This window comes from Monodon monoceros, unplaced genomic scaffold, assembly GCF_005190385.1.
Source record: "Monodon monoceros isolate NGI ecotype Baffin Bay Population unplaced genomic scaffold, NGI_Narwhal_1 Super_Scaffold_9, whole genome shotgun sequence".
Lineage (NCBI taxonomy): Eukaryota > Metazoa > Chordata > Mammalia > Artiodactyla > Monodontidae > Monodon > Monodon monoceros.
This window is the reverse complement of record NW_021703786.1, coordinates 24,610,785-24,632,055: the sequence shown is the minus strand read 5'-3', so window position 1 is coordinate 24,632,055 and position 21,271 is coordinate 24,610,785. Positions and strand designations below refer to the sequence as shown.

General features: G+C 48.9%; 1 protein-coding gene across 2 annotated transcripts in view; it reads left to right on the top strand.

Moving 5' to 3' along the window:
• Positions 1-21,271, top strand: part of TBCD (tubulin folding cofactor D) — a 184,312-nt gene that overhangs the window by 112,196 nt on the left and 50,845 nt on the right. For both annotated transcript variants that reach the window (XM_029210935.1, XM_029210934.1), the window contains exons 16-20: positions 2,465-2,494; positions 6,725-6,810; positions 13,388-13,468; positions 18,281-18,354; positions 19,865-19,982. In XM_029210935.1, the coding sequence (XP_029066768.1) occupies positions 2,465-2,494; positions 6,725-6,810; positions 13,388-13,468; positions 18,281-18,354; positions 19,865-19,982 (389 nt within the window). The remainder of the gene's footprint in view (positions 1-2,464; positions 2,495-6,724; positions 6,811-13,387; positions 13,469-18,280; positions 18,355-19,864; positions 19,983-21,271) is intronic.

Sequence of the window (21,271 nt, the reverse complement as noted above, 5' to 3'; positions counted from 1 at the left end):
CATCATTCTGTCAGCGATCAGTTTTTCTGTGGCCTCACCAGCATTTGGTGGTGTCGTTATTTCTGCGTTAGTTGCTCTGATTAGGTGTGTGACGATAGCTCATTGTGGCTTCAACTTGCATTTCTCTGATGGCGATGCTAGTGATGATGAGCAAGTTTCCATGTGATATTTACCACCTGTATCCTCTTTGGTGACGTGCCTGTTTAAGTTGTTGGGGAGGGGGAAATTCCTCCCCCCACACCAGTCCTTCTTGGTGGATTTTGGCTGGTCTAGTAATTAAATTGACACGAGACAGATTAACAGGAGAAAAAGAAACAAGGTAATTCGTATACACGGAGGTCTCATAAAAATGGGACCACAAAGTGACCAAAGCAGGCTGTTTCTATATCATTTTCAGGCAAACAGTTACTTGTGAAGATTTAACAAAGAGGCTCATGAAGAAGTGACAAGGTTTATTTCCCTAACTGGTAATGAGGACGCTTTCTCTCCTCCTGGAATGGGGAGGGTACCTTCACATCGGAGATTTATTCCTGCTTTCCCAGTCAGAGTGTTTTTAATATCATTTTTCTCCTACTGGCCGTTTCTCAAGTAACTTTAATTCAGAATATCAATATGTGGCTTGGGTGGCCTGCCCTGAGCCCCAGCAAAGTCTTCTGCCCCTTTTTTCATGGGGTTGTTTGTTTTTATTGTTGAGTTTAGGAGTCTTTTCTTTCTTGGGTGAGTGGTTTGTAGGTTCTTCCTTCCAGTCTGTGGGTTGTCTGCCCATCCTCTTTTACAAGGTCTTTCATGAGAACAAGAGTTTTTTAAATTTTGATGAGATCCAACCTACCAGTTTTTTCTTTTATGGGTCATGTTTCTGGTGTCAAGTCTGAGAATCTGAGAATTCGTTGCTTACCTCTCTATCCTAAAGTTTTCTCTGTTCTGTCCCATCGATCTGTGTCTGTCTTTTTGTCTGGGTTACCATGGCTCTCTAGTAACCCTAATACTGGGTAGAGCCATTCCTCCCATTTCTTTTTTTTCAACATTGTGTCACCATCTTAGGACTTGTGCTTTTTCATGTAAATCTCATATTATTTTTTACCTTTTAAATGATGTCACCAGAATAGTAAATGTGTTCCTAAATATCGCATGTTATGTAAATTGGCATTGTATCTTTTTTCCATTGCCTTTTGGTTGGTTTCATTTTTGCTTTAAAATTTTCTTTAATGAATTTATTGCAAAAGGTGCAAAATGGTACATAGCAAAAGTCAAGTCTCCCTGCTGTCAGTGTGAAAGCTGCATGAGGGCCCTTGGGGAAGTGCCAGTCCAGCTGTGCCTCCCCAGGGCCACCAAGTGTGAGGTCTTGGAGACGACCAAGTTTCTGGTTTTCTCTGTTACCTGCCAGAGGTGTCGGGTGCACATTTAAACATCACGTGGGGGTCTTTGTGTTCCGTTGTCTTGATTCCTTGTGCACAACTGCATGTGCTCCTCCCAGAGCCCTGCAGGGGATGATGAAGTTGAAGCTGAAATGAAAGCCCTAGAGGTTACGACCTCATTTCCAGGAAGCTCCTGCCCCAGGCATTGGGGCTGCATCTGCAGGCAGGGTCACCCCTCCTAGGTGCTCCCTGAAGCCACCAGTCACCTGCCCTCTGTCCTCTGACCTGTCTCTCTGGTGGATGGCGCGTGGCGATGAGGTTGCATTGTGTGCAGCTGCACGCCTTGGGCGTTTACTAGCTGGTGGCAAGAAGGTCCGCCTAAGGATGCCTCATTCTAACGTAATGTTTTGACCTTGTGAACAGCCCAGCTCTGGGCCTGTGAGCAGGACGTGGAGCATGTCCGTGGCAGGTCCTGGGGAAGGCAGCATGGCGAGACCCGGCACTCGGGGTCACTGTCCTGTGAGCTGTCCTCACACATCCCCAGGAAAATGATTTGTGTTTTGGGCTTTTAGTTAACCAAACAGATATGACTCTATTCTTTTTTTTTTTTTTTTTTTTTTTTGCGGTATGCGGGCCTCTCACTGCTGTGACCTCTCCCGTTGCGCAGCACAGGCTCCGGACGCGCAGGCCCAGTGGCCATGGCTCACGGGCCCAGCCACTCCGCGGCATGTGGGATCTTCCCGGACCGGGGCACGAACCCGTGTCCCCTGCATCGGCAGGCAGACTCTCAACCACTGCGCCACCAGGGAAGCCCATGACTCTATTCTTATTTTTGTATCTAAGACCTTGAATTAGGCTTTGGTGTGAAGCTCAGCATTGGGCCGCTAAGCTGATTTTATAAAATTCTTAAATCATGGTTTTAAAGCACACCAGGATGTAAAATCAGAAAGATAAACCACCCTTGAGGCTCTGAGTGGCCAGCAGTGAGGATCTTTATTTAAAAAACAGTCATGGCTCATTTGTCCTGCACTGGATTTGCTATGCGTCCATCACTCATGTCCAGCGAGTGCACACCTAACTCACTGCTGTGTTTGTGCTTCTCTTCCTAGGCTGCTTTCCAGGAGAACGTGGGAAGACAGGTATGGCTATTTTCAAAAATCTTCATTCCTAAAACTTCCTGTAAATGTAGAAGTAGAAATAGTAAAGCTACAAATGTGGGTAAAGAATTTACGTAGAATAAGCTAGTACTTCACACTGTGACTTCCGGTCGCAGATTCACTCATAATGTGACTCAGGTGAGTGTTGACACAAGTTTTAAACAATTAGTTGTTGTTTTACAGGAAACTTGAATGTGTAAGTAATTTTCACACACGTCAGAAATCAGTGCCTTGTGCATTGCCGGGGGCCTTCTGATGTCAGCAGTTGCCCATGGGTGCTGGAGGGGTGTGGGCAGAGGAGCCTGGCAGGGCAGGGGCAGAGACGTGACCCCTGCCTTTCCCACGTGTGGAAGGAGCCAGCTTCTGCCTGCCAGCCGCCCCATGGCCCCTCCTGACTTGACATCGTGCCCCCGGCCCTGAACCTCTTATTGCGGTCAGCCTGGGCTGGGAGGTGTGGCCTTTATCCCCAAGTCATTCATACTGTGTGTGACGATGACCACCCTGGGACACGTGGCCAGTCTGGCAGCAAATGAGCCGTCTCAAGGGTCAGTTTCCCATGGCCAGGGGAGCCCAGGAGAGAGGTCTGAGCTATGCTCAGAAGGGCTCCAGGAGAGAGATCTGGGCTGGAGGTGAGTGCATTGTGGGCCTGGGGATCAGCAGGTGATACTGGGGACAAGTGGTGACGGGCCTTGAGGGGCAGAGGTCAGGCTGCAGGACCAAGGGGAGCCCACGCAGAGTGGCTGCTCAGCAGGTGGGAGGACGGGAGAGGTGGGCGTGCACAAGAGGGAAGGCTTGGACAAACACGGGATTCCAAGACTCCTGCCTGGACGTCTGCGAGAAAGCGTGCATGCAGGGACTGTCCCCTTGGATGCCCTTGAGTCTGTCAGGGTTCCCACAGCGGGGCCGGCCTTGCTGTTGAACTGGGGCCTGCGTTCCCAGTGCTGCGTCCACTCACCCTTCCTGGGCCGCCAAAGGCCAGGGAGAGGGGGTGATGCTGCAGCTGTGGCTTCCACAGAGGTGTCGTTTGGGGCACGGTGGGAAGTTCTCCCGGAAGTGTGGGCTGCTGGGTGAGGCGCCTCCATCCACATGGCATGGGTGTTGGCGAGGGGTCCCCCAGCACTCAGGGTGGAGCAGAGAGAGGAGCCAGCGGGGCTTCAGGCTGGACCAGGTCTGTGGAGGGCGGCCGACCTGCTGACCTTCCATCAAAGGCGACAGAGCAGCCAAGGGGCGGAGAGGAGGGAGGCTTAGCTGGAGGTTCTGCAGCCTGTGCTGTGAGCTGTGAGCGTGTGTGTGGGAGGGGCTGGGGCCTTGAGATGAGGTGTCCAGTTCTGAATGCAACGTTAGGGCTAAACTGATGCCAAGATGGGTCCAAACGAAGTCTCGGATTCCACAGTCCATTGCCAAAGACAGAGGGAACCAAATCACTCCTCTTGAACTTGAATTCGTGCTACCTTGAAATTGTTGGGGTGCTGCCTCATTCTGCGGGTGTGCTTGTCTGTGGAAGGAGCCCAGTAAGGTCACAGCCTTTCTTCCATGGCTGGGAGGTGACTGAGACCCAGTATCCTTGGGTGTCCCTTAGTCCTGAATACCTGGAGCCCTGAAAACTTAGAAGAAAGCTGGTCACTAGACAGAGATGCCAACCTCGGGCGGCGACAGGCTTCGCTGTGTCAGGGCAGCAAGTACTGCCCGCAGGACGAGGGAGGCTGACAGGGAGAAATGTGGGGTTGTCGAGGGGCCCGCAGGCCAAGATCTGGGCCTGCAGAGGAGGGCGGGGCTGTGATCAAGAAGGGAACTGCTGGAGGCTGAGCTAGGGGAGACTGGGTACCCTGAAAGTCAGAGCCCAGGAGAAGAGGTGTCTCCTGCCCATCTCCAGCCCCCACGGCACCCCTGTCGGCAGAGCTCCAGGTTCCAGAAGACACCAGGGCGGTCAGGAGCTGGGCAGTACTGCTCCCTGCGCAGTCGGAGCGTGGGGGCCACTCAGGTTGGGGGGTCCATCAGGGAATCAAGGTGAGCAGCTAGGGTCCTTGTGCCCTTACCCTCCTTGTCTCCCCGTGCACTGGTGTTTATGGTAAAACCGGCCTGCGCAGTCCAGGGGAAGCCATGCCGATGTTTAAGAGGTGCGTACTGTGGGCCTGCACTCAGTGACATCCTTCTGCCGCTTGACAGGAATGAGGAGGAGAAGGATGTGAACCTGCCAAAGGAAATGGGGGCGTGGGAGGGGAGTGTGGAGAGGGCACATGCGTTCCCAGACATGGGGCGAGGCTCTTAGCGGCCATGTGTGATGGACTTGCTGAGGGCATGGAGCGCAAGTGAGGGGCAGCAGGGGGCGTGTTTGTCCACGGCCCTGGGGTGGGATGTCCTCCGGGCTCCTGGGTGCAAGCACAGACCCTGTCTTTGGCCACCTTCAGCGACGGGGGAATTTGCAGGACGAATTTGGTGGGGGCGCCCATCTCTCCGTCCAGGCTCACCTCTGCCCACTGGGGACTCAGGCCTGAGCGAGGGGTCCTGAGTCTCCACTCCCAGCTCCCAGAGAAACCTTGGGAGGGATTTGCTGGAACACAGCCCCCTCTGTCCGTTCTGTCCCTCCTTGCAGGGATGAGCTGTCTGGACAGAGATGTGACACTTCGGCATGCAGTGGCCGGACCAAGAAGATCTTGGGGTGTCAGGAGGCATCTGAATGTTGCCCAGGGGGCGGCAGGCTTGGGTGGTGGAGCAGAGGGCACCACCTCCTCCTGCAGCCACAGTGGCCTTTATCTGACTCGGCCTCAGGCTGGTCTGGGGTGGACTGGAGTCCAGCAGGAGTCAGCCTGGCGTGCGGTTGCCTCTTGGGTGGTGGGGGGCCATCCCCTGCACTGAGCTGTGTTGGGAGACTGATTGGCTTTTAGGTTCGCTTGGGAACCAAACCTCTGATTCTGACATTGTGTCCGTGACGAACATGCTGGGGTCCGTTGACAATTTGGAGTCGGATCCCAAGTTCTTCATATGCGGGGCTCCCTCGAGACGGTGTGGGAGGTTAGCAGTCAGTGGGTCCGTAGTCTATGGCTTGCTCAGAGTGGGGAAGGGCTCTGGGGACCCAGGCCTCACCACACCCTCCTATGGTTGGTGACAGCAAGGCATTCACTCCTTGGTCGAAAGTTTGTCATTTATGTCCTTTTAGAAAACTATTTGGGGACTTCCCTGGTGGTGCAGAGGTTAAGAATCCGCCTGCCAATGCAGGGAACAAGGGTTCGAGTCCTGGTCTGGGAAGATCCCACATGCCGTGGAGCAGCTAAATCCGTGCGCCACAACTACTGAGCCTGTGCTCTACAGCCCGCAAGCCACAACTACTGAAGCCCATGTGCCCTGTAGCCCACGCGCCACAACTATTGAGCCTACACACTCTAGGGACCATGCTCCGCAACAAGAGAAGCCACCGCAATGAGAAACCCATGCACCGCAATGAAGAGTAGCCCCTGCTCGCCGCAGCTAGAGAAAGCCCACACGCAGCAACGAAGACCCAACGCAGCCAAAAAAAAAACACCTATTTGTCTTGTTTTCAGATTTTCAAGTATTGTTACCAGAGAGTGGTATCAATAATAACTTGCAGACTTCGGGGTGGGGCCTGGACCTAGGCTGGGAGTGTGTCCCTGGGTGTGTTAAGGGGGGCTGTCCCCAACTCCCCAACCCCCTGTTTCAGAGTCTGGTCCTGGGTGTTGGCTGTCAGGCCCCCACATGGGGCCTCCCAGTCGTCGTCTTGTTCATTCTCCTGCCAGCCATGGGGGGGTGGGCTCTTGTCCAGGATTCATAGCCCAGGCAGACGCCGGCCCTTCTGAGGGGACGCTGGGGTCCTTCTGGCTGCCGGGGCATGGGTTGAATGAAATCGGAAGCTTTAATTCTGCCGAAACCTGATGTCTTTTTATGGTGTGTGGTTTAAAGAAAGGGCTCTTACAACATTTTAAAGTTGAAATGCTTGAATTGTTAGGAAAAAAAATTTTAAGTGGTTCAAATAATTTTAGCACAGTGTCCAGCCTTGGAGAGGCAGTTAGTAAAGTTACCTGACTTGGAAGTCCTTGGTTGAGTTCGGTTAAGTGGTGTGTAGTTTTAGCTTTCAGTTTATATCATGTTTCTTTGTTCATAAAAGTAACATGTAGATTTGATTATCAAACTTTGAAAATGCCTTTACTCAATAAAATAATTTTTGTCTCTTTTTTTTCCACTTTATTTTTTCATTAGGGCACTTTCCCTCATGGGATTGATATTTTGACCACAGCTGACTACTTTACTGTTGGTAACAGATCTAACTGTTTCCTGGTTATAAGGTAAGTTTTAATATTCATCATAAAATATAATGATTTCTTTGAGTCACAGATCGGTTTCCACCATTTGGTTTCTTCAGCCTGGAAGGTTCGCTAAGGGTAAATTTATGTGTGGAAAGTTAAAAAAGGAATTGAAAACTTTTGAAACTTTTGTTTCAGATTGATTGGACAGAGTGCAGAGTGTATGATTCTGTTTACATAAAACTTTGCAAAATGCAAATGAATCCAAAGGGACAGTAGCAGGTCAGGGGTGGCCTGGAGAAGGGGAGTGCAGGGTCTGGTCCTGAGAAGGGTGCTCATTTCTTAAAGAGGTATTAAAGAGTTTCAAGAACAGTGCTGTGGTGATTATTTTTCTCTTAAACCAGCCTGTTTTGTTGAGAGCTTGGTCTTTTACAGAGAATAGCCACAAGCCAAAACTGGGCATTGCTTTCTATATGGCCGCTGCTCCACTGGGGAGTTTCTCAGAATGAATTCTTAGATTGGTAGTGACTGCCCTTCTTTTTCTGTTTCAATAAAGTAGTGTTTCCCAAGTTGGAGTTATCTCTAGCCTGTTTATGAGATGAGTAAGAAAGAGGTATTTGAGAAATCAGGTCAAGGAATAAATATTTAACATCCCTAACTGTGGTTTGCAGAAATCACATCAAAACTTAATTTAAGTAAGTAAGTAGTGGGGCAGTGAGTCCACATGTCTTAGTTAACTCATTGCAACACTAATACAAGATGGGCATGATTTTATGAAGTGACTTATTTGCCTTAAATTGGGAGAGGAAACACGCCAGTGCTTTTTAAAATTGTTAACTAGTATGGGCCTTATGGGTAGATTCCCTAATACCCCTGCTGTGCAGACCATGCAGAAACTACATTTCTCCATAACCAGCATGGACAGATTTTTTTTTTAATGTGGCATTTGGCCTCCTTCCCAGAAACAATCTTTGACCAAACACACTGTATTTTTAGCATCCTTTTGACCTTTCCTCAACATTTAATGGTCTTCTGTGCCTTATCAGTTCTTTCCTATTTTAATTCTGTTTCCTTTGATTGTTAATATTTGAACATATATTTTACATGGGGAATCTCTTACCTTTGCCTGAGTTTCATGGGTAAAAGAACTCGTAGTTTTTGGCCTTGGCATGCTTTTCTTGTGGCTGAGGTCTCTGAGCTGGTCTGCGTTTCATAGATGGGCTGGCTCAGGGTCTGTCTTCCACAGAAGGTTCTGCACACTTCTGTGGATGAGAGGCAGTCTGTGAGGAGGGGTCCAGCAGTCATGGGGAACAGGGTCTGTAGCTGTACCCCATCACCACAGGGCGCTTGGGGGAGCTCTTCCCTTGCCCCAAGGCAGGGCCGACACCCGGGGTCCTGCTGTCAGCCTGGACGGCAGGGCAGAGGGGAGGGGGGCACGTGGCAGAGGAAACTGTGCCCAGGGAGCCTGGTGTGGGGTAGGGGACAGCCCTGCAGGGAAGGGTCCAGAGTCAGCCGGGGGTGGTGGGGCTTCTGAGCCAGAGTGGGGCCTTGGGTTGTCCTGAGGTCAGGGAACCAGGTTTGACGGTCAGATCTGCATTTTGAATATACCACTGTGACTGCGTTTTGGTAACTGGAAGCAAGGAGACAGGGCCCCCTTACACGGTAGGGGATGATCAGAGGGTGGTCAGGGCCCCTCACAAGGTGTGAGACATGGTCAGGGGACAGCTAGGGCACAGGGTTGGGTCCTCTGGCGAGAGTGGGTGTGGTCAGGAGAGTGGAGGTGTTGGGGTGCACCATGAGGGAGGAAACGCCTGTGGGTTTTGGGGAAGGTCCGGAGCTCAGATTCACTGAGCACGTGGGGCTCACAGCACATCTGAGTGGACGCGTGGGCCGATGTGCGGATGATTCTCCTGGAGATGGGCGTGTGCGACACACGGATGGGAATTGAAACATGGATGAAGACCATCAGGTGGGGGGGACCAGCATCGTCTTACCTCTACTTTTGCCTCAGAGCTTTGTCACGGTGCTGGTGACACATGGGAAATTGCATGTATTTAATGTGTAGGTTCTGATCAGTGTTGACGGGCACAGAGCTTTGTCACCACAGTGCAGATAGAGACCCGTCTCCACAGGATTTCTGGGCGCCCCTTCTCCAGGCACTGGTCTGTTCCTGTCACTCTGGGTCGTTGGGTGAATGGAGTCGTGTGGTGTGGGCTCTGGGTACTGTTCTGGCCGCCTGCGCTCTGCCTGCTCTCTCGGATGTGTCCTCCTTGCATGAGTGCCCACGCGTTCCTAGTTCCCTCGCGTGATGAACCACGTTTTCCCCTGTGAGGGACGTCTAGGGGTTTCCAGGTTAGGGCTTCGATCACCTTCGTGTGCACGTCTGTCTCTGGGCAGGTGCTTTCCTTTATCTGGTTAAACACCTGGGAGTGAAGTGGCTGGATCCTGATTGTTTTAAGGAACTGCCAGGTGGCTTTCCAGAGTGGCTGCATCATTTTACCCTGTCCTTGCTAGCCCTTGGTGTGGTCAGTGTTTTTAATCGTAGCCATTCTGATGGATGTGCAGGAGGAGCTCGTTAATTTGTGTTTTCCTAACAACTAATGACGTTGAGCATCTTTTCACGGGCTTATTGGACAAATCTTTTGCCTGTTTATCTATTGGGTTGGTTGTTTTCTCCTTACTGAGACTTTTGAGAATTCTTCCTATGCTCTGGATACAAATCCTTTCTCAGGTGCATGATCTGCAGATGTTTTCTCCTGGTCCGTGACTTGTTCTTTCAGCGTCCTGTGTATTCCTAAGACAAAACCCGTTGTTAAAAATTAGCTTTATTTTTGTTCTCCTATTTCATTACATATGATTTACATACAGTAAAATTCACTAATTTAAAATGTGGGTTTTGGCAGATGTGTAACCACTGCTGCAGTCAACACAGGGAATGTTTCTGTTGCTCCAGAAAGTTCCCTCATGCCCTGGCCCTGACAGCCTCTGAGCTGCCTTCTGTCACTGGAGTTGACCTTTTCTAGAACTTGTAGGACAGTCCCGTGGCATGCGGGCTCCTGTCACTGTATGTCATCATTCATCCATGCTTCTCAGTAGCGGTCCACCGCGTGGACTGCAGCTTGTCTCCCTCTCACCAGCTGGTGGTCATCCGGGCCCCTTGGCTTTGGATGTATGCATATGGGTGGTGGTTCTATTTGCCCAGCTGTTTTCTGCTGTGACTTAACGAGCAGTCGTGAGCAATTTTTATTGGTTTGTCTTCTTGCAATTGTAAATTTCCTTAACAGATTGCTGGCACCACAACACTGCATCCTTCTAGAGAAGCATTTTGTCACATTTTGCTTTCTAGTAGTTTGCTTTCCAGTCATTTTGCACGTTCCTGTCCCATGAGTTCTTCAAACTAAGGAAACCTCAGAGTGAACTTTCTCTCTTATTTCCTAACTCGGTGAACAGCATGCCATCCACATCATCAATTCAGTTTTGCTTCTCCTTCTCTCATTCCCCACGTCCGGTTGGTGACCTAGTTCTGTCACTCTTGCATCCCTATCAGCCCTCAAACGTTCACTCTGCTTGTCCGGTCAGCTGTCACCGTAGCCCAGCTCTCACTGTCCTGTACACTTGCAGAGCCTCCACGACCCCACCCCCGTCACTTGTCTGAGTGCAGAACGGAGCGCTTTCTCTTTGTCACACCACCACCCTGCCTCCCGGCCCCCAGCAGGCCATGCATCCTCCTTGGCTCACCTCCCCCAGTCCTCCGCCCTGTGGTGGACGCCCCTCTTGGTTTGCACCTGGCCGCTGTGCAGACTGAGTGCTCAGTAAGTGCTGAGCGCTGCCTGGGCTGGCAGTGCCAGCCGTGCATCTTCTCCAAGGTCAGCCGCTAGTTGGTGCCAAAGCTTGGACTAGAACTCAGGTGTCCGACCTCTGTTTAGTGTTTTTTCTTTGAGGCCACTGTTTTCTCTGCCTGCGTCTCTGGAAGCTTTGTAGGCTCAGGATGCTGGCCTGGGGTGGGTCTATCTGTTGGGTGGGCCAGGGGCCTGTAGGTTACGTGGGGCCAGGAATTGTGTCTTGCCTCCATTTCTGACAGCTTCAACAGCTTCTCTGCTGTCCTCACTTTTCTGTTTTCTTCTTTTGACTCTCTCTCAAGCGGTTTCATCATCTTTAGGGGGGCTCTCAATCCACCTCGCTGCTGGTGAAGCCTCTGCTTTTCTTCCTGTCACGCCCAGAGCAAAGATTTTCCCCGACTCGACTCTCCCAGACCTCACACCTTGTAGCACACGCATGCCCACCCAGCGCCCCTGTTCATGCTGTGCACATGCAGTGTGCCCTCACAGGATTTGGGTAAAGTCCTGATTCTCCCTTCTTGGCCTTCTGTGCCATCCACTCTGTCTCTCAGCCTCCGTGTAACACGTGGGTGGTGGTCAGGTCCACGGTGGGGTTATGTGGATGGTGTGGCAGGTTCAGACAATATTTGTAAGCAATTGGGTGTCTTAGAGGCATGAAGTATAAAAGTGCATATTTTGGAATAAGTGATCCATGTTCGTGGTATAAAATTCAGAAGGTGCAGGAGGTATTTAGGGAAAACCAGTGTATCTCACCTCTCCTTCCAGGCACCTGGTTCTACCCTGGGGCTCCCTGTTGGCCCCAGTTCCTTGTGTCTTCTAGAGAGATTTGGTTCATATCATGCCTGTGGGTGTGTCGACTTCCTTCTGCCCACGTTGAGCGGTGGCACACAGTGCACAAGGTTGGAACCCCTGAAGTGCTCATCTTCAGAGGCTCGGTCAAGTACAGGCACACCTTGGGGATATTGTGGGTTCGGGGCCAGACCACTGTAATAAAGCGAGTATCACGTTAAAGTGAGTTGCACGAATTTTTTGGTTTCCCAGTGCGTATGAGAGTTATCTTAACACTGTACTGTAGTCTGTTAGGTGTGCAATAGCATTATGTCTAAAAAAACAATGTACATGCCTTAATTTAAAAATGCTTTATTGCTCAGCAGTGCTAACCATCATCTGAGCCTTCAGCGAGTCACAGTAGTAACATGAGAGATCACTGTTCACATATCACCATAACACATACAATAATAATATCGAAAAAGTTTGAAGTGTTGCAGAAATTACCAGAATGTGACACAGACACAAAGCAAGCAAATGCTGCTGGAAAATGGTGCCGACACGCTCGATGCAGTGTTGCCACAAATCATCAATTTGTAAAATATGCAGCATCTGTGAAGCGCAGTAAAACGAGGTCTGCCTGCGGTAATAAGGATGAGCTCTTAGCAGTAAGGAGGCAGCTCTGTGTGTCCTGTTACAATACAGCAGAACGCACACGCCGTACGCTGCCTGTGACGTCCTGCGTCTTGGAGAGCCTTCCATATCTGGACATGGAGTGTGACCTGTAGATCTCCCTTCCCGGCCATTGGCTTCTGTCCAGTCTTTTGCTATTATAAACGATGTGAAGTGAATATTCTTGTATATATCACTTCTCACCTGTGTGCTTATATCTGAGTGAATTAACAGAAGTGGGATTGCTAGACCAAAGGGCATTACATTTTCAATTTCCTGGGCAGTGTCACTTGCTGTCTCTAGAGGCTGTGCCAAGACGCTGTCCCCAGCAGTGTCTCTGTACGCTTCTAGAGCCTTCCAGCAGCAGCTGTCAACCCCTCTGGCTTTGGCAGTTTGACAGATGGACAAAAGTTTCCTTTCCATTTCCCAGTGAATGAGGCTGAATGTTTGAGCTGCATCTTCTTTCTTTTCTGTAAACTTTAATGATTTTTCTACTAGGTGATAGCATTTTCTTATTGATTTGGAAGAACTCCATTATACAGAAGGCTCTTGTTTGTGATAGCAGTTGCAGATGTTTTTGATTTTGTTTATGGTGTGTTTTTCCTGATAGCATTTTTCTCTTTTGGTTGAGTGTTTGAATGTACCGGTCTCTTCTTTTTTGGCTTCTGGGTTTTGAGTCTGAATTAGAAAGGCCTGTCCCACTTGGAGATTATTTTTTTTAATTCTCCTGTGGTATTTTCAGGGGATGGAACTCTTACTCTTAAGGCATAATTATGCTCCATCAGCTGCCCTCGTAGGAAGCGTACAGTTCAGCGAGTGCCGGCAGCATGCACACCTGGGTGACCAGCGCCGTCACTGAGATATGGAGGGCTCAGCACCTCGGCTCCGGGAGCCGCCCGTAGCTCACTGATGCCTTTTGTAGAATGTCACGAGTGGAGTCAGAAAGGATGGACCCCTGCGCCTGGCTCCTTTCTCTCAGCGCAGTGGTTTCTGAGAGTCATGCTTGTTGTGTGTGTCGGTAGCTTGTTCCTCTTTGTTGCTGAGCTGTCTTGAGTCTGTGGCTGTTCCGCAGCTTATCTGTTAGTCCATCTGTTATAGACATTTAGGTTGTTTTGGGCTCCGATGAATGAAGCTGCTTAAACATTTGTTTAGAAGTCTTTTTGTGGATGTATGTATCTTCATTTCTTTTGGATACATACTTATAAGGGGATTTCTGTCTATTTACAAGAAACCGCCGAACTGGTTTTGAAAGCGGTCGTACCGTTTTACGTTCTCGTAAGTCGTGTGTGAGTTCCTGTTCCTCCACATTCTCATCATCTCTGAATATTGTTTTTTTCCAGCACGTTTATTGCCGGCTTTCCTGAATACACACAACCAATGATAGACCACCTGGTTACCATGAAGATAAACCATTGGGATGGGTAGGTTTTGTGTTTTTGTGTTTGCCTAATTAGCTTATCTGTCAAATAAGAATTCTTATTTTTTCCCAAAGGAGAGATTAAATTGAACTCGTAAGCCTTGAGTATATTGTCTAATTGTAGATTTCTTTTTTTTCAGTTTATATACATATATACATATATTTTACCATTTGAACTTTTTATTTTATGTTGGAGTATAGCTGATTAACAATGTGGTAGTTCAGGTGCACAGCAGAGCGACTCAGCCATACATAAACATGTATGCGTTCTCCTCAAACTCCCCTCCCATCTAGGTAGATTTTATATTTTAAAGTAACTCCTGAGAAGTAACGTAAGTTCCAGTCTTCATGCCTGATGTGTTGGTTAATGGTCTATCTCCAGTTTTACTTCTGGAGACCTCAGTGAAGTCTGCTGGGTGTGGAAACTTTGCCGTGTCATGGAGGGCTGGTAGCCTCCTGAGGGCGAGGACCTTAGGCTGTGGGATCTGCCTCATCTGCTCTGCGGCCAGGGCATCCCAGCTCGAGTCCGATCCATGTGGCCGCTTAGCCGTCTTCTCCATCCTTCCTGGAGCCAGGCAGGCCTGTAGCTTTTTTGTGATTACGAAGCAGCTTCAAGGTGTCTTAGCATTTCCAGCAGTTAAACGTGTCCCTTCAAAGGGGAGGGCCAGTGTATAACCCAGAGCGGGTATCAGTGCTTCTGTCAGCACCTCAGGGAAGACAGCTTATTTTCTCTTGGGAGGCTCGGTGTGGCTGCCGGTGCTCAGGCCGTGGTCTGAGGGACACAAACGCCAAGTAGCTTCTTCAGGTTCTGTGTCCGGAACCCCAGCTTACAGTGGGTGTTAGTTGCAGTCAATAGGACATTTAAAAGCAAAATTGCAACTGTGTCATCCATGGTGTTAGACTAAACTTTTGAGCTATTGAAATCTCCAGCTGTTGTTGAAATGTTTATTTCTTCTTTCATTTCTGTCAGGTTTCCTTCACATATTTTGGGTGGGACTCTCTGGTTAGGTGCAATTACATTTCTGACTTTTGTATCTTCCAGATGTATTGACCCTTTATTGTTATGAAATGTCCCTTTTTGTTTCACGTTAGGTTTCTTGTCTTAAAGTGTAATTTGATATTATTATGGCTGAAGGGTTGGCAAGCTTTTTCTTTAAAGGGCCAGAGAGTAAACATTTTAGGTCACTGTCCCATGTATTTTATTGTTTTTTTCTTTTCTAAGATTTATTATTTACTTAATTTATTTTTCTCTGTGTTGGGTCTTAGTTGTGGCACGCAGGATCTTTGCTGAGGCACGTGGGATCTTTCGTTGGGGGGCGCGGGCTCTTCGTTCTGGTGCGCAGGCTTCTCTCTAGTTGTGGTGTGCAGGTTTTCTCTAATTGTGATGCACGGGCTCCAGGGCACATGGCCTCTGTAGCTGTGGCGGGTTCCAGGGCGAGTGCTCTGTAGTCTGCGGCATGCGAGCTCTCTAGTTGAGGTGCGCAAGCTCAGTAGTTGTGGCGCATGGGCTTAGTTGCCCCGCTGGCATGTGGGATCTTAGTTCCCTCACCAGGGATCGAACCCACGTCCGCTGCATTGCAAGGCGAATTCTTTACCACTGGACCACCAGGGAAGTCCCCTGTTTTTTTCTTTTTAAACCCTTTAAAAATGTGAAAACCATTCAAAGCTGGGGCCTTACAAAAAGAGGCCTCTCACAGCCACTATTGTCCTGCACCCTTGTCTGTGTGTCAGGGGGATGGCAGATGGTTCCGCCTTTACATCCAGCCTGACAGCGTCTGCCTTTTGTTTGAGGGCTTCAGTCCTTTCACATCTGAAGTGGTTATCAATTTATACCTGTCATTTTGCTATTTGGTTTCTATTTTTTTCTTTTTTTGTTGTTGTTAATTTTATTTAAAATATTCTTTGTGGAAATACTCTGTTTAGTATAAGCTCTAAAAACCTGAAGTTTCCAGGATGTATGAATCACAGAATGGAGGGGAAATTGCAGTCAGATTTAAAGGTCCTTATGATAACACCTGCTCACATTTTCTCAAATGTTGGGATTCACAGAGCATGATTATGACCTAATTTTCTTATGATTCTTCAGAGATGGAGATATTTCTGCCTTTCTCTGTTTTTGGCCTGGATTACATCCATGAGGAGATACCAGCTGAAAGTTCATAAATAGGGTCTCTTCAATTTCCTGTGAATACATGGCTTGTAGAAAATGGGGAGCCTTAGAGAATTCTTGACAGACATTCTTTAGTGGTGTATTTATACCTTCACTAGTATAGGTATTCTATTATACTTTTAATAGTATACGCTTTTGAGAAGTATTATCCATTGTTTTGGGTTTCTTTTTAAACATTTTCTGATAAACAACTAGCTCCTACAGTATAGCACAGGGAACTATATTTAATATCCTGTGATAAACCATAATGGGAAAGAATGTGGAAAAGAATACATATGTATAACTGAGTCACTCTGCTGCACAGAAATTAACACATTGTAAATCAACTATAATTCAAGAGAATTAAAAAAAATTTTCTGATACTTAGACATACTCACCCCAAATAATTTATGTATCAAAATAAACATAATTAAAAATTTTTTGACTGTGGTAAAATACATGTAATATTTATCTTAATCATTTTTAGTGTAGAGTTCAGCTAAGTACATTCCCCTTTCTGTACAACCAACTTTTTCATCTTGCAAAACTGAAACTCTGTCCCGGTTAATCATCGACTCTCCCTCCCCTTGGCAGCCCCCATTCTCCTGTCTGTCTCTGAATGTAACTCCTCTAGGAATCTCATATGGAATCCTACAGGATTTGTCCTTCTGTGACTGGCTGATTCCACTCAACATACTGTCCTCCAAAGTTCATCTGTGTTGTAGCATGTGTCAGAATTTCCTTCCTTTTTAAGGCTGAACAATATTCGATTGTATATACATGCCACATCCTCTTTATCCATTCATCCGTCCATGGATACTTGGGTTGCTTCCACATTTTAGCTGTTGTGAGTAATGCTGCTGTGAATATGGGTGTATAAATATCTCTTCGAGACCCTGCTTTCAGTTTTTTGGGTATATACCCAGAAGTGGGATTGTAAGCTTAAATAGTAATTCTATTTTTAATCTCAAAAGCCATACTGTTTTTCATAATGGCTGTACCATTTAACATTCCCACCAGCAATGCACAAGGATTCCAATTTCTGCAAGTCCTCACCAGTACTTGTTATTTTCTTTCTTTCTTTTTCTTTTTAAATAGTGTCGATCTTAATGGGTGTGGGGTGTGAGATGGTATTTCATTGTGGTTTTGATTTGCATTTCCCTAATGATTAGTGACGTTGAGCATCTTTTCATATGCTTGTTGGCTATTTGTATATCATATTTGGAGAAACAGTTCAAGTCCCTTGCCCATTTTAAAATGCAGTTACTTGGTTTTCGTTGTTGTTGGGTTGGAAGAGTTCTTTATATATTCTGGATGTTAGTCCCTTATCAGATACATGATTTGCAGATATTTCCTCCCATTCTGTAGGTTGCCTTTGCACTCTGTTGCTTGTATCCTTCGATGTGCAGAAGTTTAAATTTTAACGTAGTCCAGTTTACCTGTTATCAGTGTATATAGTTTTACTTTTGCCTGTGCTTTTGGTGTTACATCCAAGAAAACATTGCCAAATCTAAGGTCATGAAGCTTTTCCCCTGTGTTTTCTTCTAAGAGTTTTATAGTTTGAGGTCTGTCATTTAGATGGTAAATATAATATTTTTAAATACAGAAAGCTTATCCTCAAAGTGCACTAATTAGAGGATAAGTGTAACTAAGCCTGTTAGAATAGCTACCTCCTGGGCAACTGTGGGGCTTTATCTGCTCTGAGACCTGATCACTCAGCCTTCAGAAGTGGCTTCCTGAATGGGCTCTTAGCACATGAGACCTCCCTGCCTTGAAGAGCTGGCTGTTTTCTGTTGGAAGCAGACCCCTAAGCTGGTCTGGGGGCATCGAGAGGCCCGGGCATACACAGGAGGGGAAGGATCTCCTGCTCCAGCGTCCACTTTCATCCTCCAAGTGCTTCTCTCTGGTGTTTGTGTACTTGGAACGTATAATGATCAAACTACAGATGCCCCCTTTTGCATGTTTCTTCTTTAATATTGTTATCATGTTCTGTCTTGTTCTGTAGTACTCCTAATTATTATTTTAAGGAAATGACTACTTCCTGTTCTGTCTGGAGCTCTTGGCAGTGCCCTCCTGACTTCTAGTGCCGGAACGGGGCTGGGGGCGCGTGGGGGAGGGTGTCAGCTTCACAAGTCGCCCTCAAGGTTTGATCAGACCTGTCTGGTCCCTGGCAGGTTCAGGAGGGAACTCGGCTTCATTAACCTGTCCTGGGGTCGTCCTTCTGTGTGTTGAGAATGTAACAAATGTGCGTTGACTGGAAATGTTTGCACTGATGTGATGTATGCCTCCTGTTTATTAGCTTGAGCCTCACGAGCGTCCCTCATAGCCCTCGATCTTCCCAGTGGTGGTTTCACAGGCTCTCCAGTACTTGCGTCCTCTGCGTCCCTTGGGGTGCAGGAGGTTGGAGACATACTGTGCCATCCAGCGCCGTGCAGATGGCAGCTGTGTCCTGACGGGGACTTGCATGTAGTGCCTCCTCTTGGTGAAGTCTCTCTCCCTCATTTGTTATGAGCAGAGTTTCTTACTTGCTTGTCAGTTTGTGTTTGTTTTCATAGTGTTTGACTAAGTGGCCATTTGACAGCTCCGGTGCACTGTCCTCTCTATAATTGAATAAAGCCAGAATCCTCGAAATGAAGGACTAACAGTGTTCTCTGCCCCGCCCCCCAGGGCCATCAGGGAGCTGTCGGCCAAGGCACTGCGGAACCTGGCTCAGCGAGCACCCGAGCACAGCACCCGTCATGGTAGGCGCTCCTCCTCACACTAGCACATGCGTGTGCACCACGGACACATGCACGAACACGCAGCAGGAAGCCCCGGAGGCCCCCTCACTGATTCCAAGGCCTGGGGGTTTCTCTCTTGCTGAGAAGGCTTCGAAGAACTTGTCTGTGCTTCATCAGGGACAGAATACAAATCAGGTACCATGGCCTCTGGGAGCGCAGGTGCTGTGACCACTGAGGTGTGTGTGTCCCCAGGAGCCACAGGATTCCTGCGCCATCCCAGCAGGAATCGATGGATCTGCTGTACACTATGTGTTTCAGAAGTAGCCTTAAAACAACAAGTGAAGTAACTCATAATGTAACATATTAAACAGTGAGCTGCTTCCCTGGGGCTGCAGTGGATTTGCTGACTTCCTGGGCCAGGCCTGAGCGCACTTTACTCAAGAACAGAACAGCCAGTCTGAACTGATGACACGCCCTTATGATTAAGGAAAGAACCTGTGTATGTTCCATCATGTTTTTTCTACTTGGAATAAGTAGGCATCTGATTTTAATTTAGGGAACAATACACAAATTTCTCCACATTATACTTATTCCCACTGACATTTATTAGAGAAGTAACTGTTGGTTGGATCATGGTTCTTCATTTGGAGTTACTGGTTTTAATCACACACTCTGGGATTTTAAATGAAGATTTGGGGCATGTTACCTCCTAAGGGCCCTTTCAGCTTCGTGGTCTGTTAATTAAGCTTAATATCAGGAATCTCACCTGGTGTTTATTTTCCTTTTATGATAATCCTGCTGCCTGAATGAAGGGGACACTTTCTTCCCAGTTCAAGAGTGCTGACCGCCCCAGGATAAGGGATTTCCCTGATTCTTAAACACTGACCGCTACCAGCTGCCACATCTGAGCGCCTGTGTGGGCCCTCTCCTGGCAAGGACGCTGTGGCCTCTGCCCGGCTGTGATTGTGGTTCCCCCTGGATGGTGGGGCTGGTGGGGCTGGTGGAGCAGAGCCGCTGTGGGTGCGGCTCCTTGTCTGTGCTCCCTGCCAGGCTTTAAGGACTGTCTGACTTTGCTTTCTGTCCCCAGAGCACAGGCTTGGAGGCTTCCTCTGCTCTGAGGAGAGGGCGAGCTCTAGGCTGAGGCACCGTGTGTTTGCTGTAGGGTCCTGCAGCCCGGCCTCTGTCCTCCCTGCCCCCTAGGCAGAGCCCTGGCAGCCCCTGAACAGCAGGAAAGACCTGGAAAACAGTCTGTTTTCCTTCTTCCCTGCTGTCTGTTCTCACCCTGGGTCACCACCCTGTGTCCGGAGCCCTGAAGAGCATGTGCTGTTTGGGGGCAAGTGTCATCCTCGCTCACATTCCTGCTCGCTGTCCTAGTGTCTGCTGACAAAGTCTGGCATGTCAGAGACTTTAGTTTAGCCTTGGTTGTGAGATAATGATCCTGACAGAGATAACTGAGTGGGTTTATTTCTCCCCTGGATCCTGAACCCTCGCGTCTGTCACCCTGTGTGCATCTCCCATGTGTCCTTTGCAGTTTTCCCGCGTCTGCTGTCGATGACACAGAGTCCAGACCTACACACTCGGCACGGGGCTGTGCTCGCCTGCGCAGAGGTCACCCACAGCCTGTACACACTGGCCGTGCAACAGGGCAGGTAGGAGCTGGGTCACAGCTGGGGCCCTGTCCACGCGCCCCTTCCTTTGTGCCGGCGGCATGGTCTCCAGGGGCCCTGTGCTCCTGACGACGTCTGTCAGTGGTCCCCTGTCCTCTCTGGGGGACCCCACCTCTCTGAGCTTCTCCTGTCACCTCGCTCTTTCTGAGGTAAACAGATTGTAAAAGCAAAGACACGTTTTCAGAGTTTGTGTTGAGTAGCTCGTATATTCAGTATTCTTTGTTCACTTATCACTTTCAATAATTTAAAATACCAGAGGATATAAATTTAAAAGTGTCTACCAGGAGCCTTTGCTGCTGGCTCAGTGAGTATAACTCACAGTAGACACGCAGCGCGGGGTTGCTGAGAAGGTCCGAAGGCTGAGAAGACACGCAGCGCGGGGTTGCTGAGAAGGTCCGAATGCTGAGAAGACACGCAGCGCGGGGTTGCTGAGAAGGTCCGAAGGCTGAGAAGACACGCAGCGCGGGGTTGCTGAGAAGGTCCGAAGGCTGAGAATGTTTTGTGAGGCAGCTGCTTCGTCTTCCTACTTGATTTTCCAACTGATTTTTCCTCAGAGGCAAAAGCTCAGAGCGCACTGTGATGTCTGTGCTGGGTTCTTGGACTCCAGCTTGGGGAAAACTGTATTTAAGTGGCTTCCTGTCCTTCGAGGTGATTTCCTGGGGACACAGTGATAGCAGGTCCGAGTTGACCCTGCTTCTCTCCCCACAGTCCATTTGAATGACTATCTGCGAGGGGGTGAAATGGCACCTGTGGGCTTGGCCGAGGACCTGGCGTTTATGGAATCCTCTCCTGGTGTAGCTGTGCAGGACTCACCTAATCCCCTGGCAGTGCGTGTGACAACACGTTTCCCCCCCAGGGAAGGCTAGAGAGACCGGCCCCCGGGGGTTTTTTGGGGGCTGGTCGTGTGGGTTCTCTACCTGCCATGAACCCAAATCCCAGACTCCCAGAAGAAATCAGGTTTCAGCATAATCCACGTGGTTTGTGCTAACAGTCTGGGCAGTTAGGGAATGGGGAGAGCCCTCCCGAAATCCAGGTTTCTGGGTGCCAAGCAGGCCTGTCCAGGGCGGCAGTGAGGCCGCTGGCTGCAGGGCCCTGACCGCAGCCTCAGCTGCTGTACTCTTTTCCAAAGCAAGTCACGGGGCGCCTGGGAGCTGGGCTGCTCCCCGTCCCGGGGCCGCAGATTCTTCCCGAACATGGGGTCCCCGCTCTCAAGCAGGCGCCTCATCACAGCCCTGTCTCTTTTGTCTGCTAACCGCTGACTGAGAAGGTCT